At 37.4% G+C, this 27,787-nt stretch overlaps 1 protein-coding gene across 1 annotated transcript; it reads right to left on the bottom strand.

Moving 5' to 3' along the window:
- LOC109223192 (dynamin-2A) lies at nt 254-17,939 on the bottom strand. The gene is made up of 22 exons (XM_019387404.1): nt 17,302-17,939; nt 16,485-16,535; nt 16,243-16,363; nt 16,039-16,128; nt 15,536-15,597; nt 15,335-15,449; nt 14,900-15,242; nt 14,459-14,606; nt 11,357-11,458; nt 11,131-11,250; nt 9,999-10,082; nt 9,791-9,918; nt 8,069-8,153; nt 7,769-7,901; nt 7,569-7,645; nt 6,153-6,209; nt 2,920-3,067; nt 2,689-2,837; nt 2,257-2,370; nt 2,116-2,183; nt 1,697-1,869; nt 254-905 (listed from the first exon to the last, which is right to left on the bottom strand). Exons 1-22 carry the CDS (start codon nt 17,443-17,445, stop codon nt 748-750), a joined length of 2,670 nt encoding a protein of 889 aa, XP_019242949.1. The 5' UTR covers nt 17,446-17,939; the 3' UTR covers nt 254-747.

The following is a 27,787-nucleotide window of genomic DNA, read 5'->3' as shown; positions in this document are numbered from 1 at the left end:
CCTGGTTACTTGTGCTTAAATACAACTACCAATTATAAAAGCACCACAAAGTGGCCATGTCTTCATGTATTAAACACTTCCTTTAGTCGTATATAAATAAAAGTTTCTGGGAATATCTTTGTCTGCACCCCAACTTGAGACCAAGAGACGAGATGATCCAGCACAGCAGGAACAAGTTGCAACCGCTCAAAACATGGGCAAATCATTAAAAAAGCTATGGAAGGAGAAGAATATAATGATTCAATTATAGAACTGTGACAAAAAATCTCACTTCAAAACTTATATCCTGAAGTTTGATCAACAATGCTGGAGAAAGGTGTGGAAAGTTTCAAGCTAAAGGTCAAATCTAAGGATGCAACTGCAATCTGATAGCATCAAATAAGGTTATAAATCAAGGTATTATCTACGGCAGAATTGTTTCACCAACTTTCGCAAGCAACCTTGTCAAAACTTAAGCCCAGCTGAAGCTCAACCAACAGTAGAGATACCCACCCACCCAACAAGATTATACATGAAAATTGTCCTGAAATTCCTAAATTTGAAAGCTATGTGTAGTTAGGATCAAGCAGCATCTGGAAAACTTTTTCTTTGGTGAGAAGGGAGGCCGCTGGACCAATAGCTAAACTTTACCTAAAAATGTAAAAGCTATGTATACAAAGATCTCGTGACAAAATCCGAGCACCTCAAGAGTCCAAGAAGAGAGCAGAACCAAAACCTCCGCAGCTGCCAAGAATATGAATCAAATGCCTAGGATCTAAATCCAGAACCAGGAGGTGCAGGTGGCAGCCGGCTAGGTGTTCGTCGACTTCTAGACCCTGCATCACCATTTTGGGCGCCATTCGCAGCATCAAATGCGGATCTCCAATCATCACCTGATGACTGTCCTCCAGATCTTGGGGTGCTTTCTGCAGATGTCAATATAATAGAATGTTGGTGATAAACTAAGTTTGTAGAATGCACTTCATGTGTATTGATTGTTAATAAAAGGATCATAAACAATAAGTTCAAGGCTCTCTAAGTTTCAGCTATTTCTCTTATGCTGCTTATTCATTGACAAGTTTGCAAATTAATGATGCTTCAACCATGTTAACTTTCACATTATAAAAAGTCTAAAATCTAAATACTTCACTGCATTTCTTCTGCATTTGTTATTTAAAAGCCCGCAAAATTAGAAGTCAGCTACATCAGCTTGCGGCATTGACTAAGGTTTGTGTCCCAGGTTCACTAGACCTATCTTTTATTGAATTGTGGTCCCGTGGAACTAAAATTTTATCCGTCTTCTAGGGCATAATCTTAATAATATACTTTCTTAAGTTTCTACGGGCAAGTGTCAACCACTTTAATTCCGTATAACTTCAGCAAATGTCCTAGTAGGTAAATGCACTCTAAATCATGGTCTAGGCATTGATATCCAACATAGTTCACCAGATGGCACATCATTGGAATTTCATGTTTCTTTATATTTTGCATCAGCAATACTATGTTGCCGTATTTGAGAGCAGTCATTCAACTCATATGAGAATACATGTGCTATGTCAGGAATTCATTTTTATTTTTATTTTTATGGAGGCCGTATATTTTACCACAGGAGTTCGTTTTGATACTTTAAGATGGCAACATTAAAATGATGGAAAACTGTAAAAGAATTGAAGATTAAGGCTTCAACTAAAAAGCTATCAAAGGATTTGCCAAATACCAGCTCCATCACTATCTGAGTAGCTAGACACAGCAGCTGCTCGACTATCATGAACACTAAGCTGCTGAGTGACCTTAGCAAGAAGAGAGGATTGTTTCTGATAGTGCTCCCTCCTACGCTTCACATTCTGGTCTTCGAGGAGTAGCTCTTCGATCCTTGTTCTACTTTGCGCACTACAGTCAAATTTTGATACGTAGATGATAGTCAGAAGACAATTAGAAAGAAGCAAAGATGATAAACAATAAAGAAAATTTTGTGAAGACCACAAGGTTGTATGCATGACACTTTTCATATGCCAGAGATATTCTGGATTGATTAGTTTCAAGTAGAAGTAAAATTTGTGAGATTGGTTTCTTATATAAAACATCCTCAGTATATATATCCATTATTCCTCAAAAGGAAATACAGCTGCTGCTAACCTGACAGAACTGTACAACTTATTAAGCATATCCTCTCTGGCCTTTTCTACTTGGCAAAGAACAACTGCCTGAAAAACCAGCTAAAGTTAAACAGGGTATGGGGAACAAAAATGAAGGGCATAACAGTGGCATTAAACTGACCTTCGGTACATTAGCAGCAAGGCTGTTGAGAACAGCTTCAACATAACCACGTACTTCTTGAGCCATCCAACGGAGTTCTTCTTCTGGATCCGCAGGCTTCCTAGTCATCGTGTCCTAAATAGAAAATGATCCAAGCATTTGACATGTAACATATTTGAAAACAGAGATTGTGGAAAGAGAAATATTCTATAAAATGCTGGCGTACAAATTAAATGATCTCAAACCAAGAAGTCAAATTTTGAAGAGATTCCTTATAGGTAAAACAAGAAGAATGCTTTTGGCACTAAAAATCAGCTGTGCAGTAAAAACATTTGAAAACAATGGTGGTAATGAAGTGAAGAAGTTTTTTTCTGCTGAAGTAAATTGAACGAACAATTATAGGCCGAACCAGCAAAAGAATTTATGTGAGTATAACCGTATTTTGCTACTTACAAGTGACCCCTCAGATAAACTTTGCCTCACAGGTGGACCAGAATCAGCAATAACCTGACCTCCTTTAGAACTTATGACATTTTTCAATTTGTTTATCCATTCATTCTTCTCAGCCAAACTTTCTGCCTTCAAAATAACAGCACTTTGGGCTGCAATATAGCATAATTTAGTTGTAAAAAATGAAAGAAGAAACCATATAATCCCCTTACAAAGAGTGTAGGAATGCACCACCTTTAAGAACAGTCTTGTATTGAACCCTGCTTGTTAATTTGAACAATAGACTAGGTCCTTTTCCTCCATCAGGTCCATTTGCCTTTTTGTCTTTTAAACTTTTCGATGATCCTTCATCTTCTTCAGAAACCTCTTCAAGATTACATTCCTGAAAGTTTTGGATAGCATGTTACACGATAAACTAAAGGCGCAACATATCCACAAGATGAATGTAATAGAAATGTTAATATTAAGATGGATATGCAGCCAGTCCCTCGTACAAGATTGGACAAGATTACAAATTATCATATTCAACTGAATGCAAGCAGCACACACAGAAGATGAAGTTTTTGGACATTTCCCACATAAATCTCCATATGAGTAGGTCCGTAGGTGCAGCATTATGATAATTGAAGGTGCTAAGGGAATGGGGAAATTGTTTCAGACGGCCTACAATCTTTCAAAATGGTCTTAGCTAAGAACAGATACAATGGAAGCAAAAAGATCATACAAGTGATACCATCTACTTGGAATGAAGGCTTAATTGTTGTTAATGAGGATAAGTGTGAGATTTAGAAAACTTCTAGCTTTAGAGAACCTCTAATTTTCCTTAAAAGACAGGTTATTTAGTATTGGAATAAAATGAGGTCAAATAGAGCGAAATGAATACAGAAGATTCATATAACCATCCCAGACTAATTTTGTATTGAGGTAAAGTTATTGATTGATGTTACTTGATAAGCTCCACAAACTCGGTACAACAATTTATATTTCTTCATGAAATTTGAAAACAACAATCAGAACCGAAGCCAAATACAGGTATAGCTTCTCTAATAGACCCAAAACCCATGTAAAAATGCAGCCATCCACTGTAAGTTTTTAAGGAATACCAATAGATAGAATGCAATATCTAGCATGAAGAAATACTGATTTGGGTCATTTATGGTCTTTCAATTTAACCTTTTCATGCACAGTTAAATCGTCTCTTCTCTGCTCCCCATGTCCCAAAGTGAAAGGTCACGAAATGTGGTGACCAGTGCATCATGTTCAGAATTCTCGGTGAATATGTACCAAGAATTACTTCTGTGACCAGAATTGAATTTTGCTTCAAGTATTTCCACTATCCTAAGGAATCGAAAAATCAAAATAATAATGAGATGTTTATTGGGCATTTCTCCCTTAACTATGCTTAAAGCAGTTTTGAAAATTGTTGCAACACTGGCAGGTAATTAGATAGAAAGCTCATTCAACTACTGGTACCCTAGGAATCAAAGAACATAAACCGCATAGATATACATGAAACTACATTTGCCAAGTGAGATCATAGATTCATAGGTGACCCATCAAAGAACACACCGCATCAGCAATGACTATTACACCCCCATGTCATGTCAATAAGGACCATATGACCTGTATGGATATACTTTATTGACTGCTAAAACTGGCACATGAATTGTCTTTTAGCCCTTGTCGAAGATCTAAAATAACAAAATAGAATTGTTTCTTTGCTAATAATTTAAACTTTTACAACAGGTGGTCGTATACTTCAACATAGTACCAAAATAGCATCCTAGATTCAAAAATCCCACTGTCAACAAAATATCTTTACATGCTTGCACCAAGACCCCCACGTGAGGAGCATGACGTATATAAAAAATTAAGTAGTATATAAAAGTGTTCACTCTCGAACAACTTAAGCTGTTAGGTGGCCACACAGTTCATTGACTCTCTTGCATTTGACCTTTTATTATTTTTTCCTTTACCACCCAACCCATCTCTCTAACTAAATTATAAGGGAAAAAAGAAAAGCAAATCAATGACACTTTTAGCTATAGTTCCGTAAAGACTTGCTAATTCTACCTGGAGCGCCGAGATATTTAAATCACCTAGGGGACTTTGGATGGGTCATACTAGATTGACAGATTTTTGTCTTGCTGATAGTAAATTAACTAAGTTGAGACTCCATACAAACTAAGGAATATTGTAGATACCAAACCCAGGGATAAACAGCACCAAGTCATTAATAGGATGAGGTAAATAATCCATATATCAGCAAGCGAATGACCACGACAAACCAAGTCAACAATAAAAAATTTGAACTCATTCCCTGCAATCTATACACGGAAAGGAAACGACTATCTATTTTCTCTTCAGATTCTTCCTTTGAGTAGGATTCACTTGATAGCTCTAACACCAGCAGACATGAGTTTCAAATCAATATTTATGGATTCTCTTGCACATGATTAAAAAGACAAAAATACAACTATAATATTCAATCTTGAAATGTAGATGACAGTAAATAATAGATGCAATTTCCAGAAAGAAAAGCAGAGAGATGTATATAAAGTTATGACAAGTGCAGCACCACTAGGCTAATAGGTCCGACGATTTTAATTCATAAGCTTGAGAGTTGTGAACTTCAATGTTTGGCCCTTGAATTTTCTTATACCTGACTTCGTAGAAGATACCTGGACTCTATGATCAAACCCATTTTTGCAGCTGTAAGTTAATGTGAAATTTTATTACTGCTCGGGAAATTCTATAGGGGTGTCTCAATCTACTATTCAAAGAAGCAATGTTCGCATAAGACTTGATGCTTAAACAGGTGCAGACCCTAAATGTTACTCATATATCTCTAGAGGGGGCTCATCTCATTTTCTTGACTTTGATATGCCAGGTGACTCTAGCAATATTTGATATGCACATGCTGTGGCTCCTAGATCTAACACTACTGTACATGTAGTGCACAAAAACTTTCGTAAAGTAATCTTTTTTTCTTCTCACAACTAAAGACAACCTTTCTGGGCCATAAGAGAGCATAAAAAGGAAAAAATCCTTCAATAATGTACACAACCATGAAGCATAACATGCCCAAACAGTTATAGCAAGAGCCGTGTAATAGGTTTTTGTAGTTTGTTGCATAAACTTTAACATGGAAAGAAACAATCTAGATGAAACAAAGTGAAGCCAGAAAACATATCTATGTGCCAAATGAAAACGAGAAGCGGTGCACAAGTGTCAAAACAGCTGGAAAACACTTTCGGTATTTAAAAACCCCCAATTAAGGCGACCACCTAATTGTCAAGGCTTACCCAGAAAGCTTAACAGAGAAACAATTTGAATAAACAAAATGAACTCACTAAAGGCTTTCTAATAAAGCTATAAAAGAGACGAATGCAAATTACTTGTCCAAAATTGAATGTTAGGTATCAAAAGCACTCAGATCTCAAAAACACCAATTGGCAGTTTGGTACCTCCAACGTAATTACACCATGGAAATGCCGCTCTTCTTGCTTCTTGGTATATCCAAGCTGCAAAAGCATAACTAAAAGCTATGAGACAGTAATAACTAAAAGCTATGAGACAGTGGCGCGAACTAATTAGTATGATATCTCATAGGAGTATATTTTACAGAATGTTTTAGTTTTGATTTACTTCATGAGGCACAAATATCCAAAATAACATTCTAACTTGCACATAAATAGTACTTAAATCGATGATATTGCCTTGTACATAGCCATCTAGTATACATCCTATATAATGAAATAAAAGGGTGAAAAGCTACATCTCACCAAAAAGTAAAGAAAAGCTATAATCAGCTTATTGTTAACTACACACTAATCTAAATAAAAATGATTCTTAACTATTCTAAAAAAATAAAAAATGTTCAAATCCCTGGAGCAACTTTTCGTTCTCTTTTCTATCACATAATTTGTCATTGGGTTCGATTATACTTGTTTTCTTTTTCTTTTGCTTATCTTCCACTACTTACATAGACATGGATACAAATATTGTACAGATCTTTAAACTACTAGTGCATGCTCAATTTAGCTTTTTATTTTTAGGGGGGCAAATCTCATGTATAAGAAATATATAAAGGTACCACCAAAGAGAACAATATTGAGTCATCTTATATTGGAAGATCTAAAACTGGTAGTACACAGGTACATTAGTGTCCAACTAAACGGTCCAGGTAAAGTCTTCCAGCTTTTCTCTGTTCGCACTCTTACTGCACAGATAATACCCTACTTGGGAATGGTTCATCTTCCAAATTCTTCCTATTGAAGTTTGAGTTTGGACATATAAGTTTTCTTCTAGGGTTTTCGAACAAAACATTTTATGAATTTTGAATTTGGAAAATTGGAAAGATTTAGAAAGAGAAAAGAAATCCTTCGGAAAAGTAGATTTTCCATTTAAATATGCCCAAATACAGCTGAAGAGAATCTAATCATTTGGTTTGGTATACAAACAGCAACATCATTTCACCGCTTAATCGAAATTAAGCAACTACAAATAAGACTTTCTTTTTTCTTTTTTTAAAATTCCCTCCCAATTTAGGAGGATCTATAGTGTTTCCACACTTCCCCTCCAGCGTGACTCGAACCCAGGACCTAACGGTTGTGGGTGAAGGTGCTTTACCAACTGAGCAAGCCTCAGTTGTCACAAATAAGACATTAACTTGCAGTATAACTCGGAAGTATTGTACTTCTACTTTTCCTTTCTACCATGAGCAATTGACTCCACTATTGCTCTAAAATAACTGGTAAGTTACAACATTAAATGTTGACAGGAAATGCTATAAAAGGATCACATACATAAAATTAGTTCAAGTAAAGTAATGGATTATCACCAGCTGATGTTACAATGGCTTAAAAAGCTTCAATACTGACCTTTCCAGTCTTCTCATTTAAAACAAACCATCGCTTGCTCCAGCCACTTTTTTTATCACTTTTCTTTAGTAGAAACCCTGCATGTACAGGAAAATTATGTGTGAACACAAACAAAACTAGCACTTTGGTTCCAAAAAAAATCAGCTTAGTTATCTTGTATTGGATCAACAAAAATTGGAGACAAACTCAGTAAGTTAAACCTGCTGTGATTTCCCCATCGGGTCCTGCAGTCTTCAGGACTGGTCCTTCTTGTGAATCCTTATCTTGCTGAACTGATTTATCCTTCGCTGACTTTCCACCACTTTGTTCACCTCCAGTTTGGGAACTGGATGCCTATATAAGAAACTAGTTGCAATTAGGAGAGGTTTTCAACTCAAATAGCCATGGAAGGAAAAAGAGAAATAAATGAGAAAATCCAAGAAGTTCCAACGCTTCAGGACAGCAGAAGGTAAAGAGCTCGGGCAATCAGTACACTGTACTCATTGGAAAGATTGGCCTACCCTATTCGATATAGATTGCTCTGCCTCTGCTGCCTTCTTGGAGGGTCGGTTCTTCAGGTCGTCCTCTCGCCGCTGCCTATCCATCCTGGAGAAACCAAAAATGTAGCATTCACCAAACAGCAAATAATTGGGAACAAGGAAGTTAAGGACAGAAGCATCAGAGAAAAATGAAAATGCATCATAAAAAGAACAAACATCTCACTCCCAGTATTTTCCAAAAACGTAGTCCTTGATTTCTCATTTTTGTTCCTCTTTTGGTTATTCACAGGGAGCTCCCAGTAAAAGTATGAGCGTTCTAACATTTCTTTTCTTTCATAATCAGTTTGTGTCTCAAAGCAATTTTTAAAGATGAGATAACATCAATGTGAAACAGCACATCAATGATGTTTTATTTTATTTTTATCAGATAAAGTGACGGTATCCTCATGATGATAATAAACATAAAAAGGTCAACTGCACTTGAGATTAAATACTCTTGGAAGCACAAGAGAACTCCTGTTCAAGCTGTTCTATTTAACCACTTTATGTGGTCTGCATAAACTATTTTGCTTCTCTTCTCAGCAAGTAACTTAAAGTCTTAAATCTGTGCAGGTTTGGGTCATTGCGCCGCTGCAGTTAAGACGAATAGAAATTCACTACCTTACCCACTTATCTCATGAATAAGTAGTATCATCTCATGGATTAAGGAACCCCGACCATATCCACCAAAAAGAGAAGAAAATGAATAAGAATCCAAAAATCAATGATACAGGGATATTATGGTAGCCTTGTCTCAACTGCATGGAAAGGGTTCCCTAATCCACGGGAAGCAAATTTAATATGGTTTACAATTGGATTTTTTTTTCCTGTTGGACTAAAGGAAAAACTGTTTCTTTCATAGCACACCAAGACAGCGTCAAAAGTATCTATAAAAAGTGTGGCTCGTCCATAGTCATTTACCAAGCTAACCCAACTATGTATTTTGGTCATCAGCCTAGAGGAAAAAAAGAATTACCCGAGGAAAATAGAAGGAAAACAATTATCCTTGAAATAAAAACAGCACTAGAACTGAAATAATCATTTTCTTGGAAGATTTGCAGCGAAAATATTGTTGCAGTCCAACGTTAGTTGAGGATATATGTTGTTGTTTCCTTATATTTTCTTGGACAATCCTCACCTCATAGGCTAGCTTTTGAGGTTGAGTTAGGCCTTAGGTCTATTTTCTTTACATGGTATCAAAGTCAGACAGATCCCTATTGTTGTGATGTTAGATCTTGTATTATGTTCACGCTCCAAATGTCCAGCCAGGAAGTGCGGGAGTGTGTTAGAGTCTCATATTAATTAATTGAGCATAGGTTTAGAGTCTCATATTAATTGAGCATAGGTTTAGAGTCTCATATTAATTGAGCATATGTTGTTATCTCCTTATATAATCTTGGACTATTCTCATCTCATGAGCCTTTTGAGGTTGAGTTAAGCTCAATGTCCACTAGCTTTACAAATACACTAGAACAAATTAACCGACAATAACAGGTTGCAATTTAGTAAAACCTGTAGATAAGGCTGTGCTTGATTTGTCTCACACTACAATATTTTGGAAATACAATTATTAAATATTTTGACATAAACCAGATTACTGCTGGCAAACTTTACATACAGAGCTAACAGAAGAAAATACAAACCAAAATGTGATAACAATACATCGGAAGGAGACCAATGAAAGGAGCTAGATTATGAGCATACCGCCTTTGCACCAAACGGATAAAGTGTTGTGGGGGAACATACACCCGCTCCATGTCAACAAGGGCAATAACCATATTCTTCGCTTCAGTTCTAAAATTATCCAAAGCAGCAGTCGCAATTGCAATTACCTAAAATGAATTATTTCCATAAGAAGCCAAGAAAATCACAAGATTCAACTTGTAAAACAACAGATCCACTTAATGGTCACCTCTTGCTTAAAAGGAGGATACTTTCCAAGACCTGGTGTTGAATTAGCAGCTTTTGAGACAATATCAACAAGTACTCGGTGCACCTACCAAAATTTTAAAGCAGCTTAGAATGTAGAAAGAGGAAGTTCAAGGAAGCATAATTCTCATTAACTGTCTCAGGTGGCAGATAAATGTTGCAATTAGCTTGGGTTCATTTTGCATGAGAGTATTGCCAAAGGCCAGCCAAGCTATTGAAAGGAGAAGAACAAAAACAAGATACTTCTGCAAGACAATTGTATAGTGCCATTGCATAATTTCTGATTAACATAACTGTCTTAGTCACAGATAAATGTAGCAATTAACTTGGGTTCATTTTGCATGAGTGTATTACCAAAGGCCAGCCAGGCTATTTGAAGGAGAAGAAAAAAATCAAAATGCACAATTGTATAGGGCCAAAATTGCATATATTCCGATTAACAAGTTGACAGGAGTAAATTAATATTACCAAAAAATCACCTAATGAAACAATGGAAGGATATAATGAGCTGCAGACAGTGACTGTCAACAGGTCCTACTAACCACAACTGTTCCCTTAATAGTATCATGTTTGCAGGAGCTATGATGTCCATCATGGGCAGCCCGGTGCACCAAGCTCCCGCTATGCGCGGGGTCCGGGGAAGGGCCGGACTACAAGGGTCTATTGTACGCAGCCTTACTCTGCATATATGCAAGAGGCTGTTTCCACGGCTTGAACCCATGACCTCCTGGTCACATGGCAGCAACTTTACCAGTTACGCCAAGGTTCATGATGGCTATGATGTCCATCATGATATCAAAAAATTTCATTTTTCCCAGTTAACCAAATTATTGAGATCCACGAGCAAAGAAGCTAAAGGACCATAAAGGGAAGGGGATAATACTTGAGGTGTTGCATGCAGCCAGGAAAAAGACATAAAAGTTGCAAGAAGATTTTCTACATGTTTTCCCTATTGGTGATTGCCAATAAGTGGGGAAAGTGATAACAACCACTATGACTCAATAAGAAACTAGTTGGAGAAGAGGGGAAGTGAGATACAATGAAAACGACCGAAAAGGTCAAGCAAAAACAAATAACTCCCTTGATTAAAGCATATAATATTGGATAGGGATCACCTCTTCGACACAAAGTGTTGAAGGTTCTTTAGCCAGCTCCAATACACCCTTTATTAGAGACCTTAACCCTTTTTCAGGAGAAATAAGGTAAGGTTGATAGCCATCTGCTTCTAGCACAACCTTCAATTAACATGAAAGGGTCACTTGAAAAGATGAAGAGTAAGGATGTATTTATTGAAGAGGTAATATGCACTTGACTGTAGCCATGATGGAGTAAGAAACATACCCTCTTCACATTTTTTAACTCAAAGTGTCTATCCAAAGGAAGCTGCTTAATTCTATCAGGGAATTTGCCTTCAAAACTTGCAATTACTTTCCAACCACCACCCTACAGAATTAGTGCACAAGCAGTATGTATGTATCCAAAGAAAATACATTTTTAGCCAAAATAACAACTAAGTAGCACATAGTTCTGTATACCAATCACTGATCCCACTTGCCAGAGGGGCCTCTAGGTTAAAATGATAAAGGAAAAAATGAAACAGGAAAAGGTGAAGTGGCTAAATTCTGTTGTGCACAAAGATCTAGTCATATATCTCATATTGGCATAAAAAACCTAGAGGTTCTGATGAACAACAATGTGAAAAGAATCTACAAAAGCACGAAATCACTTAAATGAAATAGAGACAAACTCTTTTACACATGCTAACCCTATACCAAAACAGCTAGGAATTATACCAAATGATTTTACGAGTTAAAGATACGCCTTTTGCTATATTCAAAATCTGAGTGAAGAATTTGGGGGACTTAAAAGCAAGCAGAAAGAAGCTTTTGAATTTTGTAAGGGAGAATCCACGACATGAGTTCTTAAATTATAGGGTGGAAGAATTTATTTGCTAAAAAACATGAACTGAAACAGAAAATGAATTTTCTCCAGCAACCAAAAATGTGCATGTTTAAAGCGATAAACACACCTCAAACTCAAGAAAAGAGTACGGCAAATTTTAGCAATGAAGCGGTCTTGCTCACTCATCGGTTTCAAGCAAGGGTAAACAAAATTTTTTTGTTCCCCATAGAGGTGCTTTTTCTTTAGTATTTGCCTATCTCTTAATTTCTGTCTAGCTTAAATTAGCTGTTATTCTTTCATGGGATGCTGTACTGCCTTTGCTCCCTCTTTGGTAAGAAAACGATAAGAAACAAGACTTTCTTCCTCATTCACATCCTCTATTGTTAATAATTGTCAGTCACTACAAATTGAAGTAGATAATTTTATTGGACTAATATCTTTCATTGAGACTTCAACAATATACTGAAATATAGCGTGAAGTACAATCTTAGTAGGGGAATTTTAGAAAGGAAAGATGGAACTTCAAAATTCTAAGTTGGGGAATTGTGCAAGTTCAATGTAGATAAATCCTGAAATGAACATCAACTAAACGCACATGCATTATCATAAAACGTACCATTACAATACTGACTAAAGAGCATCAGAATCTCAGAATCCTCCTTTCAAATTTATTTTAGGGTAAATAACATTAAACACCCCTGTAATATGACTCAATCGCAATAAATTCGTTATTTTCAATTTGTTGAGCAACTGAATATATAGAACAAGGAAATCCCCTTTTTTGATAGTTCTAACAAAGAAATTTCTATAATAATTTGAGTGTGAATCTCCTCCACCCCAACCAACCATTTACCTTGTTTTTCACCTTAAAACTCGAATGAAACAGAAAGTTGCACTCATGTCATAATGAAATTCACGGTATGCTTCATGAGCCAGAAAACAACTTGTTCCAAATTTTAGACCTGGTTAACTACAGAAAGGAGACTTCGGAAAAACTGAACAAAGTTAAGATTTCAAGCCATAGCCTGGCGTATGAATTCATGGCTGCAAGGTGGCTAATTTTCCAATTTCACAGTCGAGGATGCCTCTTGGGGAGATAAAAATAGAATGCTGTGGCAACCAGTAATCAAGAAATTTAGAAAAAACCAGGTGGATAAAGGAGGTCGCCTTTGTCAATAGGAGGGGATATAACATTATGAAGTCTACCCTCTCTAACATTATTACATGTCCTTAGTTAATATGCCTCTAACTATGCCCGGATTGTAAAAAGATGATGAGAGACAATTTTGTGGAAAGTTAAGGAGGAGAAAAAGAAAATTCAATTGGTAGAGTGGAAAGGATAAAGATCCTTATTGCGGAAAGGAGGCTGGGATTCAGAGCTTGTCCACCTCTAGCATGTTGGGGAAATGGTTCTAGAGATTTGCTCAAGGAAAGGCTCTATGAAGAAGGGTTTTAGGGAATGTCAAACCATTAATGGTTCTCTAATGTGATAAGCCTGTAGAAGTAGATAAGAGGGGGAGCGACAGATCCACTAAGGGTATCTGGTGGTGAAGGAGGCATGATAAGCTTCTAGAAGGGTATATGATGCAATGAGACTATATGGAGGTGTGTACCCCCCACTCTGGTAAATATTAGATAGCTATGTTAGCCGTTCTTTTAGAGAGGATGACCAGGAAACCATGTGAATGTTAAGTTTCGGCTAGACCATATAGGATTAGGAATAGGATGAGGTTGAAAAGTTCCTAGAAAAGATATGACAGCCCAATAGGGCGAGAGGGCAAACAAGGTGATATATGGAGGGGTGGAGGAGGAATCATTCATGGTATAATCATACTACCTGGAGCTATTAAAGGGAATAAGATGAGGGGGTGTAGGAGAATATTTAGAAAGCTAATCACCCAAGAGAAGGTTTTTTCAGTTGCTGTGCAGTGTAGGAATTCTCCTTTGTATAGGTAGTTGAGCAAACTTGACAGATGAAAATGGATGCACCGCACTCAATCTGGACATATTTTGACACCCTCTTGGTATTCCATCAATAAAATAATTTTGACTTATCAAAGAAATGAAAAAGAAAGGTTTTCCACCGGCTTGTTGATAAACATATACTAACAAGAAGGGGAAAAACTACTCCCTCTGTCCCATTTATGTGGTATACTTTCTTTTTTAGTCTGTCCCAAGAAGTATATACTTCCTTATTTAAAAACTATTTAACTTTGAACTTCTCATTTTACCCTTCAAGAGATGGCTTGTAGCCACACAAATGTATATGGCTTGTTTTAGACCAAAAGCTTCAAAAGTCTTTCTTTCTTACTTAGACTCGATACTCAGTCGAAACATAAATTGGAAGGAAGGGAATAATAAAGATAGTGGAATTCACTTCCAATAAGACATAGTAGCACTTGTTTTCTTGAAGGATAATTGACTTTGAAATTGGCCAAATTGTTTTTACAGAAACAGTTCAAGCAACACTTTAGCATTATCATGATTATAAACTGTAAGATTGTCATTAGCTTTCATTCTCTTTCCTACTCCAAGACTCACCTCTCCAGTTGTAAGATGTTCGAGAAACTTATCCTCGAACTCACGGCAAAGCTCAAGGGCTAAAGCTTTTGTACCTTCAGAACTATTAACCATTTGTTCGCCATACTTTACTAGTTCGTCCTTTACTGCTTGAGATTTTCCCTGGAGCCTGCAGGAGTTATAAAGGAAGGATTAAATGATGTAAGTATTTACAAGTAGCCGATGAGAAAAATTAATTAAAAGGGAGGAGACGGTGACTAGAAACTCGTGCACTATACAACAGTGAGCAACTTGCTGCAACATTTACATATTTGTGGTGCCTAAAGTATGTAAAAAAAGAAATCATCGAAATGTGTTGCTTTGTTAACTAAATTGGTACAAAACAGAAACATTTGCTTTTGAAACTAATTGACCAAATGTAAATCAAGTATGGGAAATTAAAACAATGGAATAGGACATCACCCTGAGAGGAGATTCGGAAGTCTGACTTTCATTCGATTACGGATCTGTTGAGCAAGGGTCTCCACTAGTGCTAGCCTACCAAGCTTGCTTTGAGGGGCCTTTGTTAAAATGGATTTAAGACTTTCACTCTCAGCACGCCATGCTGTTTCTAGCGAATTATCATTGCCTACATTTCCTGACTGTGCTGAGGCTATAGAAACAGATTGACCAATCAAAGCAACCCATGGTATATCGGATGTGCTTGGTGGTCCCTGATTTAACAAAAGGGCCTGGGTAGCTGCAAGAACTTTTGGATCTGAAGCTGCTTGATCTACCTTGCTAATAACACCTACAGTTCTTGTACCTGAAACATTAGCGAAATATGCTTTCAGCGATTTTGAGATAGGGAGAAGTGAAACTAATAATTGAAGAACAAAATTTGATAGTGCAACTCACATTCTCCATCATGCTCCTTTGCAATTCTAAGTGCTTTATACGAGGAAATTTCTGGTGCTAGAGCAGCAGGAATCACAACAAGTAATATGGCATCACTGCGTGCAACATATGTACTCTGTAAGGAAAAAGGAACAGCCTTTAAACTCCTATAAGAAAGTGAATTTCATAATTGGAATCCATGATGTTCAATTTTGCACTAACCAAGGCATCATCAAGATGTCCCTTATCCACTCCAGGTAGATCAACCAACTTCAATGGAGGAGCTGTACGGCAAGAAAAAAGGAAAAAAACAGTTGAAACAGACAATTTTTTCCACAGAAACAACAATGAAAAGCAGAAAACCAGTCTGGCTCATGCAATCTGGACAGAGAAGCAACAGTAAAAGACAATCCAAATTTCAGATATCCAACATCAAATAAATAAACAATATAGGAAAAAATAAAAAATAGAAAAAGATTTTCTCCAGTACAATTAAAGTGCAGAGAGAAACTACCAGGTACTATACTGAAGTTCAACTAAATCCAACAACAAATATCAGCGGAAGAATCCTAGGATTGAAAAACTCCAATAGGAAAATAATGTCAACCGATATTGGGGTTAATATCCTACTAAAGTGTGGAATATTATTACTAGGTTAACACGGCAACAAAGTGAACATCCATACCACTTCAAAAGTAGCTGTAAACATCAATCCCAAGACACACCTGTACTAGTTCGAAGCTTCAAATATATCTCGTCTCGGCTCTTGCTTGAGATTTTGCTTAGTCTATCCTGTAAAGAATGGCGAAGAGCACCTTTTGTTGGGCCAAAGAGTGAACAAGTATGATCAGAGTATGCCCTATTTATAAGTTTTTAGTGAGAATAGAATCATAGAGAACTGTACTATAATAACTGGGGAAAGGCCTCACTTGCAGAGACTTGTTGGGATTTACTGTCAATTTGCAATATAATTGACTTGCTGCTTAAGGAACTGTCCTTTTTAAGGTCAATGCATATAGGAGCACGAGTAGCACCTCCTTCCCCAGTTGGCTGGCCAAATCAAGATAAAAGAAATGGAAACATAAACAAAGAGTTGCAGCAATATCTTACATATGAATCTAATTTGTACTCTCTGAAACTAAAATGAAAAATTTAAGCAGAAGAAACTAACCAAAGCAGGATGTCCTATAAGACTATTCAATACAGCTGATTTACCAGCACCCTGAAAAATTGTCAAAGATTAGATATATTATCCACACAGTAACAGAAGTGAATGAAGACTTAAGCTGAAGATTCATTTCACAATATTGGGAATGATTCAACAGTCATGCTGCAAATGTTTGGTTCTTATACAACATTCTAACTCAGATGAACATAAATAGAGTGAAAAAAAGGAAAACAATTAAAGCCAATTGTTTAATTATGTAACTGCTTGTTTAAGGTAAGTTGACTGTCACCTTATCATGAAAAAAATCTCTGCGTGTCTTGTTTATCTCTGATTCTCTGTTATACTACTTAACAAGAGGTACCAGCTCTAAAGGACAAATGCTCGCAAATTTATTGGACAATTATAGCTTGTCATTGTCAGATAATTATGTAACTGCTTGTTCCTTGAGCAGGTGAGTGCAAATACTATAAGATATTAAGTTCTATACACTGACGCCGTAAAAACTATTTACACAAGGTCACTTACTTGATAAGCATTAATTGGTAATCTGGTAAAAATGGTAACTGACCAAATGTCACAGTTAAAATTCATTGATAGTATAATATTTATGATGTCCAAACTATAGGATGTCGCCATTCTCAAGTACGCAAAACAAGTGCATTTGTACATCAAGTTGACAAACACATATCCTTTCTAGAAAAATTAGGTATGTAGTACTTCCAAAATATGTTGCATTGTATCTAGGGAAGAATAACATCACACATATCACAGAACATACAGAAGAATCACAAATCACGTGGTAATTGCACAGAAAACTTACGGTATTGCCAAGCGCCACTGCATTGAGGAACGTTGAAGGCCGTTTAGACGATGCCGCAGCGTCATCGACATCCTCGTCAGCTAACAGAGCAGCCGCTTGCCTCATCGCATCGCCGAGCTGTTCCAATTCCTCGATCGCCTCCATCGATCCGCTTCACCACCAAATCAAACAATCTCGGATACAAAAACAATACCAAAACTACACCGTTTTTTTCACCAATAACAATCAGATCATTCGTACGCCAAAGAAATCACACATTACATGCATAAATACGTTTATAAAAATTTATTATCACCGAATCGTACAGAACAATGCATTTGCCAATTGCGAAAAATTAATGCAAAGAATCGTCTCAAGATTCGCGAATGCGAAAATTTGTGGAACTAGAGCTGGTTGATGGAATTTGCCATGACGTTCACGGCGATGAAGGGGACAGTTGTTGGAGATTTAACAGATACCGAAAATGGCGAAAATGGGAATGCTTTTCTGATTTGATATTCCGTTTTTTATATTTTATTATGTGAAAAGAAAATTTTCTTTTCTGAGAATTGGATCGTTGGACTGTCATCTCGGCAGTTACTACAAATTAAATATCAACCGACTAATATGCGCCTGTACGTAAGGGGGAAACACCACCTGCATTTTGCTTTTACGATTTCCAAAACTTCCTTTTGTTGTTTTATATTCCAATTAATTACAATGAGCCCCATCTACTTTTTAAATTATGCTAATTGGTCGTCTAAATTTCCAAAATTTCAAGGTTTTCTCGCAAAAATGTTAGTGCTTCTAAAAATTAATCTCTTTTTATTTTTTTACAGAGTTAATATGAAAAAATAGAAGAACCAACTGATTCAAGGTGGTCTTGAATCTTGATACTGCATTTAAACTAATAATCCTCCGTTTCATATTAAATGTGGTACTTTCCTTTTTAGTCCGTTCCAAAATAAATGACACATTTCAAAATTTGGAAATAATTCAACTTTAAAGTCTTCATTTTATCCTTTTTGCCCTTAATGAGAAGCTTTTATAGCCACACAAATGGCATGGCCCCACAAACCTTTTACCCCTTAAGCTTTTAAGACCACAACTTTCAAAAGTCTTCTTCTTTTTTCTTAAACTCCGTGCCGAGTCAAACTACCTCAAACAATATGAAACGGAGGGAGTAGCATTATTATGATACAAATTATAACGCGTAAATTTATAGTGATAGTCTACAAGGTTCATAATTACTTCTCTTGCTATTGGGCGTTTATCTAGTCAACGCTCAATCCGATTTGATCAAACTTTTCTGGCTTACCCCAACATTTTCGTCTTTCTGATTACTCCTAAGTCGTTTTGGGATATGAAGTAAATCAGCCAGACTTTTCTTTTATTCGAGAAAAATCAGATAAGGAGGAGCTAGTTTAAATCCCCTCCAGTAAATATGAATAGTCCCACATGTGAAAGGCCAACCAACATCAAATAGTTGATGTTTCGTGAAATATATATCAACAGAACTATGATATCGATGGCTCGAGGTAGATGTTTAACCAGAAAATAAGAATTTCAGTCAGAGCATATTTTTAGAAGTACTCGGGTTAGTGGTAATCAAGAAAAGGAATATTCTTGTAATAAGAAAGGAAAATTAGAGTATGAAATATCAAAGTAATCAATATAAAGCGGAAGTAAATAATTGTATTCCAATGATAATCAGAACGTGTCCATACAAATGACATTTCTATTCCTTATATAGACATTTCTAAGTACAACGTCTTTTCCCTTTATGACTAACTCATTATGAGTATTAATGATATTAACGGAACGTTATAATTGGTAATCGTAACTGTTTCGTGAAGATTCTGTAACGTTTGTAATCATTCATGCCCATTAATTGAAGACCAATGAATCTATCCTTTTTCCTGTCTTGGTTCATTCCACAGGTGTCTTTCCAAATTACTAAGAGACTCGAGCAACCGTTCCTTCACGTCCCTCAGACGTTTTGCTCGTACCTATTAAGACTCACGTCTTTTTAAGTACTCTTCTCCAGCTGTCACTTTTCTAATGATCCACGTGTCTTGCCATGTCAGCCACACAATTAATTCCACGTGTAATATTTATTTTTCCCCAATACAGATAGTGCCCCCACTTTCCAATTATTTAACAATTGAATATTTTGGAAGTAGGTCTCATTTAAAGCGAGAACTTTTGCCCGCCGTTTCTCACATACCATTATACCTTCTTCTGAACTGACGCGTCGCATGTCACTTCTATTTAATGCACGTGACACATGGCGGTCATCGATTGGTTCTGCAACTTTTCAGCGATTTCTAGGATTTTTTTACGGCTGCATCAATCACGAAGTGACAGTTTTCATGATGACATTTCCATCATTACCTTTTTTGCATGACGGTTGCTTCTGCATATAAATACATCCTTTGTCTTTACTTTCACGAAAAAAATTTCCTTAAAGTTCTTTATCCATATCCTGCTCTTCAATACATTCTACTTCTTCATACAACCATGTCTTCTTCAAATCTTGATCCCTGAAAATTTTTTATTGTGGACGAACTCCCCCCTTCTTCTGCTCCCACGAGCAGTAGGAGAGGTGGTAGGCTACGTAGTTTAGGGTCAGTTTAAGTACGTGGTTCTTCTTCTCAACCTAGTCCTACTCCCCCACCATCTTCTAGAACTAGGGCCTCTTTTTCTCATAGATCTTCTGTTAGAGGTAGAGATTCCAATGAACCAATTCGTGAACCTTCTGTTGATGAGATCATCCCTGCTGAACTTTCTTTCTATTCTGATAGGGAATCGATTAGGAATCAAGACACTTCCATGACTTCTCATGATCGTGCTGATGTTTACCCTTCTCAGATTACTGAAGGTTTAATTTCTGTTGTGCGTAGAGACTGCCATTGGAAATTTGACTTCCCAATTTTGGTTCCCAATGAAAATCAAAGAATCACTTCCTTTAAAGCTGATTTTTCTTTTGTGTATACGTATCCCTTCACATTAGGTTTTAGGCCTCCTATTGACCTGGTCATCATTGAATTTTGCCGTGTCTTTGATGTGTGTTTAGGACAGATTGGCCCTATTGTATGGAGGGTTGTGCCATGCCTTAGGTATTTGGCAAATCTGGCTCAGTTACCCTTCATCTTTTACCATCTAATCCATCTCTACTCTCCCAAGTTATTCCGTCATGGGATTTTTACTCTCGTGGCAAGAAGTAAGAGAGTTAGGATGATAAAGATCGTGGCTGGTATGCCCGATTGGTTGCTGCCCCCACAAGTGGGTTAGTAGGTGAAGAGAACATGCCCTTCCCTGAGAAGTGGAACTTTGCACGTAAGTTTTTCTTTCAATCTTTATTTCTCCTCTTTTTTGTATAGAGCTTGTACTTCTCATAACTATTTTAGCTTCCTCTTTCAGCAACTATGGAAACCGTTGAGGAGATACCCGATTTCCGTGGTTGGGTAGAAAAATTGTTAACAATTACTCCTATTGAAGTAAGGTCTTGGAAGTATCTTTCAAATAGATTTGGATAGAAGGTTAAGACTCACGATAACTATTTCTTTTACTTTCTTTCTTATTTTTGTTCTTATCCTAGAACTTGTTAACCCTTTTTCTTTATTCGGGTTTCCCATTCGGGGTGTGAGTGATGAATCAACTACTGCCTCAAGGCTCTCTTTAGCAAAAGCTCAGGAAATAATTTTGAGTTCCTCATCAAAAACAAAAGCTGATAGGCCACGGGATTCTGAGGATGAAGAGGAGAAGGATGAGGGCTCTTTGATTCGTAAGCTCGAGCCAGAAGACAGGTCATATCTGATGATGAAGCTACTCCTCCTCCTCATCCTATTTCTGTGTTTGAGCCTGAGAGTGCTACTTTAGTGAGTTCTGATGAAGAGACGCCTGCAGCACCCCGTGACTCTACTGAACACCTCTTTTCTCGTGAATTAGATGATGAAAACTTTGGCTTAATTTCTGAGGAGGCGCCTCTTGCCTCTTTTTCTGTGTCTGCTCCAATGGAAACTCAGTTGCCTATTCCTACTGTTGTCGCTACTGCTCCGCCCGTGGCTATTTTGACTTCTTCAAACGTTCCTGTTGCCACAACATCTCGCGTTGAAATTGGTTCCTCTAGTGGAAGTATGACAATGAAACAAGTTACCATTGAGATTCCCTCATATGGTAACCTTTTGAAGAAATCAGGCCAGGCTGACGTGTGGTTGAAACCACTGATAGGCCCAGTTGAGAAGTCAAAACTGGAAAGTCATAGCTCTCTAACTTGGATGAATGATATTGTGCATTTTTCCTTCAAGGTATAAACCTCGCTTTTTCATCTTATGTGATTTTTCTTCTATCAGTATCTCATTTCTTTTTCTTACTTGTAGATCAATCTCATCGGTACGGAGATGATGAAAAGGATCGTTCATACGAAGCAGCTGATGCATGACTATCATACTGAGGCAGATAATTGGAAAGAGCAGTACGAGAGTCTTCAACTTGAAATGGAGGTTTTAGAGGAAAACAAGTGTACCTTGGAGCAGCAAGTTAAGGTTTTGGCAGCAGAACTAGCGGTTGAAAAAGCCTCTTCTAATCAGGCGAGCAAAGACAAGAGTCTTCTTGAATCTTCATTTGCTGAACAGCTTTCTAGAGCTACTGAAGAGATCAGAGGTCTTAAAGACCTATTGAATCAAAAAGAAGTTTATGCTAGCGAGCTTGTTCAAACGCTCACCCAAAGCTCAAGAGGATCTTCGAATGTCTTCTGAGCAGGCTTCTTATGATGCTGCCTTAACTGAGAAGGAAAAACTTACGAATGAGATTGAGCATTGGGAAAGAGAATATGAAGCCCTTGAGGACAAGACTATCGTTAAAGTAAATTGGGCTTTTTTGAACGCACGCTATGATACTTTAACGAAAGCAAGCCATGAAGGCTTTAACTTGGCTGCTGAGATTACAAAGATCAAGGAGACCATTGAGAAAACGCAACAAAGTCAAAGATTTTCTTCACGCGGGACTGACACTACCGAGGGTGATGAAATTACTCCTGGTGAGGCTGTTGTTCAATCTCCTTCCGCTCAAGTTACTCTTCCTGCTTCTGATGATGTTGTTCCTCCTGGTTCAGATTCTGCCCCTTAGTGAAAGTTTGTGAAGTGTTATTTTGTTGTGTTTTTTTTATTGGTGGAACACTTGGAAGTTTTACCCTTGGTCTCATTTGGGGTGATGTTTTGGAAGATCTTGCCCCTAGTTTGTTCGGATTTTTTCGTAAAGACAATTAGGTTGAAACTAAGTTCATACTTAGTTTTAACTAAAATATTATAAAGTTTTTTGTCCAACCTTTATGATATCCTTATTTCGAGTTTCTTTTTTACTCTCTTAATGGTTTGCCCTTGCCTTTTTCTATATAAGTTTGGGGCTTTATTTTCCACTTAACTCTAATGTTTGGGTTTTTGCTTTCCCCTTTGCTATTTTAACTTCTGCATTAAAAATGCTTTGTTAATTTTGTGACTTTTTTTTTAACAAGCACGAATTATAAAAAAAGGTCCCTTTTATATATGACACTAAATAAAGAAGACGTCTCAACTTCATAATGGTGTAAACATACGAAAGAAGAAATGGGAATACACATGTTTCTTTGAATAACTTTGAAGAAAGTCTTGTATTTTATCCGTACTTTAAATAATACTTTACATGTATTTAAGTATCATCCCTAACTTTTTCGTAACTGTTTTCTTTGCAACAGATTTGTGAAAAATTCAAGGGTATATCTTGGAGACCCATGACTAAATATTGCTTTTGACCTATACAATCATAAGATTTTGAAATTTACATCCACGAGTGTATTCTTCATAGGTTTGGATCAGGCTTGCATTTTTGACTGCTCGTTAGCTTTGCTCTGAACTTTCAATTTGTTGTTGGGTGGACTTTAAGCTTGACTTGAATTCTGTTTTTTCCAGTCTTCTTTGTCTTTCTCATATATATATATAGTACCCCAAGTGTTCGAGCTTTGAAGCATGAAATCTCGAGCACTTGATTATTCCTTTCATATGGTCCTTTTCCTAAAAAAGGAAAAACGTGCGGGACTCGAAGGCAGATATAATTTAGATGATGACTGCTTAAGCCCTTATATTTCCATCAGAAAAGTTGTAACCCTAGCCGGGAATTATGTTGCTTCCACGTGTCTTTCAGGTATAATATCATCATTTGGTACGGGCTAGCTTTTTTGCCTATCATCTAAAATCGTTAATATAATTTTAACTATACAAAATAAAAATCGTAGGTAAGGGGTATCTGACCGTGGGTATTTCCTTTTCTTAGAAATAGTACTTCTTCATATGAACAACATTCCAACTCGAGGGTAGAACTTTGCCATCCATGGTTTCCAACTCATATGCTCCTTTCCCAGCGATACCTCGAACCCTGTAAGGTCCTTCCCAATTTGGACTCAACTTCCCTGCATTGGCTGCTCTCTTGGATTGGAAAACTTTCTTGAGTACGTAGTCCTCAATCTTGAAATACCTATGATGTGCTTTCCGATTGTAATATCGCTCACTAATTTGTTTCTGCGCAGCTACCCTTATTAAAGTTGGTTCTCTCCTTTCTTCAAGCAAATCGAGATTTACTCGCATCTCCTCCTCATTTGAGTCTTCGGTTGCTTGGGTGTATCTCGTACTTGGCTCTCCTATTTCAACTGGAATTAAGGCTTCAGCACCGTGCACAAGTGAAAATGGTATCTCTCCTATACTTGTTTTTGTTGCTGTTCGGTAAGCCCACAAGACTCCAGGTAGCACTTCTGGCCACTTACCTTTTGACTCCTCTAGTCTTTTCTTCAAGATATTAATAATAACTTTATTTGTTTATTCAGCTTGTCCATTGGCCATAGGATAATAAGGTGTTGCAGTAATCCTTTTAATTTGCCAACTCTAAAAGAATTCTTTAATTTGCGCACCTATGAACTGCGGGCCATTATCACACACGATTTCTTTTGGAACCCCAAACTGGCATATGATGTTTCGCCAAATGAAGTCTCTGACCTCTTTTTTTCGTACTTGTTTGAAGGCACCTGCTTCTACCCACTTAGTAAAATAATCAGTGAGCACTAACAAAAATCGTACCTTTCCTTTGGCTTGTGGTAATGGACCCATGATATCCATCCCCCCATTTCATAAAAGGCCATGGTGCAATAACCGGATGTAGTAACTCCGCTGGTCGATGCATGTTGTTACCATATCTTTGGCACTTGTCACATTTGGCCACAAAATATTCGTCTTCTTCCTCCATTTTCGGCCAAATATCCTGCTCTAATTAGAGTTTTTACCAGGGATCTTCCTCCGGCGTAATTTCTGCAATGTCCTTCATGTACTTCTCTCATGACATAATCCGTTTGAGAAGGTCCGAGACACCTTGCTAAAGGACCGCCGAACATTTTCCGATATAGATTACCTCGGTCCAACAATAACGGGCAGCCTTTTGACGGAATGCCTGAGCCTTTTTCTTATCTTCAGGTATTATTCCATACTGCAAAAAATTGACGATCTCGTTTCTCCAATCCCAGGTCAAATTATTGAAATTTACCTCGTTTTTATCTTGGTCGAGTGCCGAATGAAACAAATGTATTACAGATGCATTTGTCACTTCTGCAGCGAATGCGAGGTTAGCCAACGCGCTTGCTTCGACGTTCTCGTCTCTCGGTATCTGCACGATTTTCCAAGTTTGGAACTGTCTAATCAAATTCCGTGCCTTTTCCAAATACTGCTGCATCCTCGCCTCTCTAGCTATATAAGTCCCCTGCATTTGATTAACCACTAGCTGCGAGTCGCTTTTGATTATGACATGCTCTATTCCGAGCTCTCGTGCCAATTCTAAACCTGCAATCACAGCTTCATATTCTGCTTCAATATTAGCAATAGGATGGCATTTTATGGCTTTCCGTATAGTCTCTACCGCATGTGGGATTAGGACAATGCCTAAACCCGCTCCTTTTACATTTGAAGAGCCATCGGTGAATAGGGTCCAAGTTCCTGGATTAGACCCGTTAAATACCTGCAGTTCTTTTTCTGCTTCTGTTGCCATCCCTGGGCTAAAATCTGCCACAAAATCTGCTAAAACTTGTGATTTTATTGCAGTTCTAGGTTGATAAGTGATGTCATATTCACTTAGTTCTATGTCCCATTTGGCTAACCTATATGATAACTCTTGCTTATGCAATATATTACGTAAGGGGTAGGCGGTCAGTACAAAAATAGGGTGACACTGAAATAAGGCCTTAGTTTTCTAGATGCCATGATTAATGCTAAAGCAAGTTTTTCTAAATGAGGATATCGAGTTTCGGCATCTAATAAAGACTTACTAACATAATAAATCGGAGATTGTTTTCCTTTGTCCTCCCGAACTAATACGACACTTACCGCCACTTCTGAAATAGCAAGGTAGATGAGTAGCCTTTCTCCATCCTTTGGTTTAGCCAGCAACGGTGGATTTGACAAGTACGCTTTTAAGTTTTTGAGCGCTTGTTGACATTCTCCAGTCCATTCAAATTGATTTTTATTTTTCAACACTGCTTAGCACTTTTCTCCGAAGATTTAGAAATAAATCTCCCCAATGCTGCTATCCTACCTCTTAACCTCTGCACTTCTTTTTTGCTCGTAAGTATATCCGGCATCTCTTCAATAGCTTTAATCTGCGCTGGATTTACTTCAATTCCACGATTAGAATTTAGAAACAAGGAAACCTAAGAACTTACTTGACGATACATCAAATGCACATTTCTCGGGATTTAACTTCATATTGAATTTGCGGAGAATCTGAAACGTATCTGACATATATTGAATATGATCCTCCGCTTGTTGTGATTTTACCAACATATCATCAATATAAACCACTATGGTTTTTCCCAGATGTTCTTGAAACATCTTAGTTACTAACCTCTAGTACGTGGCTCCAGCATTCTGAAGGGTCCATTTTTATTTGATTATAACCTGAATAGGTGTCTAAAAAAAACTTAATTGTTCGTGCCCTGCAGTAGCATTAATTAGTTGATCTATGTGCGGTAATGGAAAAGAATCTTTAGGGCAAGCTTTTATTCAAATCAGTATAGTCTACGCAAAATCGCTACTTACCATTCTTTTTGGGCACCACTACAGTGTTAGCTAGCCAATTAGGATACTTTACCTCGCGGATAGACCCAATATTTAAAAGCTTTTGTACTTTATCCTGAATCACCTGGTTTTTGAAGGATCCTTGCTTCCTTTTCTTCTATTTGACAGGCGGATACGTCGGATCTTCATTTATTTATGGATCGTTACCTCCAGTGGTATACCTGTCATATCTGAATGGGACCAGGCAAAGCAATCTGCGTTAGCTTTTAAAAATTCAATTAACTTACTTTTCATCTCTAGGCTGAGGTTGGTTCCGATGTAGACTTTTCTGTCAGGACAATACACAAACAACACCACTGCTTCCAGTTCCTCTATTGATGTTTTGATGTTTTTATTTTCTTCTGGTTCTTGAATAGTATCAGGCCTCGAGTCTACATCCGTTTGTCCATCAGCAATTGAGGCTTGTATTGCTAAACCATCAACTGAATTCTATAATTGTTATTTTTCACATGCAACATCATTTTTTCGCTTGAATCTGCCACTGAGTTAATGCTTCGGGAAGTCTGTTGATCTCCACGGATTTTCCTTATTCCCCATTGCAAAGGGAACTTGATTACTTGATGTAAGGTAGATGGAACAACATTCATCTCATGAATCCAAGGTCTGCCAAGAATCATATTGTACGCCATGTCCATATCTGTTACTTGAAATTTAGTATCTTTGACTACTCCTTCCGTGAATGTGGTGAGTATTATCTCCCATTTTGTAACAACGCTCGAATTATCAAAACCAGACAAGGTACGTCCTTTGGGTACCAATTTACCATCGGCTTGCATCTCGTTTACCACTCTTAGCAGAATGATATTTACAGAGCTACCTGGATCAATCAAAACTCGTTTTACGTTAGTATCATGTACAAGTAAAGATATTACCAGTGCATCATTGTGTGGGATCAACACGCCATCTGCCTCTGCATCATCAAATGTTATATTGTCTTCTTCCAAAACTTGGCAAACTCGCTTCCCATGGGTAACCGTGATTTTTGACATATTTTTTTGCTGTCGTATATGTTACGTCGTTGACCTCCTCTCCTCCGCTTATGACATTAACTGTTCTTTTTGGTGATGGAGGTTTTGGTGGCTCCTGCCTATTCTTCATATATGCTTGCTTACCTTTCTCACTAATCAATTCGGTTAAGTAGCCTTGCTTTAATAAATGCTCAACATCACCTTGTAGCAGTCTGCAATCTGCTGTTTCGTGACCGTGATCATTGTGAAACTCGCACCAGAAATCGGGGTTTCTCCTGTTCGGGTTTGATCTCATTTCTTTTGGCCACCGCACTTTATCTCCCATGCTTCTTAAAATAGCCAACTCAGACGTTCATTGAAGCTGTAACCACCAATCTTTGCTTTTGAGCT

The sequence above is a fragment of the Nicotiana attenuata genome, chromosome 1 (assembly GCF_001879085.1).
Source record: "Nicotiana attenuata strain UT chromosome 1, NIATTr2, whole genome shotgun sequence".
NCBI classification, from domain to species: Eukaryota; Viridiplantae; Streptophyta; class Magnoliopsida; order Solanales; family Solanaceae; genus Nicotiana; species Nicotiana attenuata.
The sequence above is the reverse complement of the archived record's forward strand: the minus strand, read 5'-3'. Positions and strand labels throughout refer to the sequence as shown.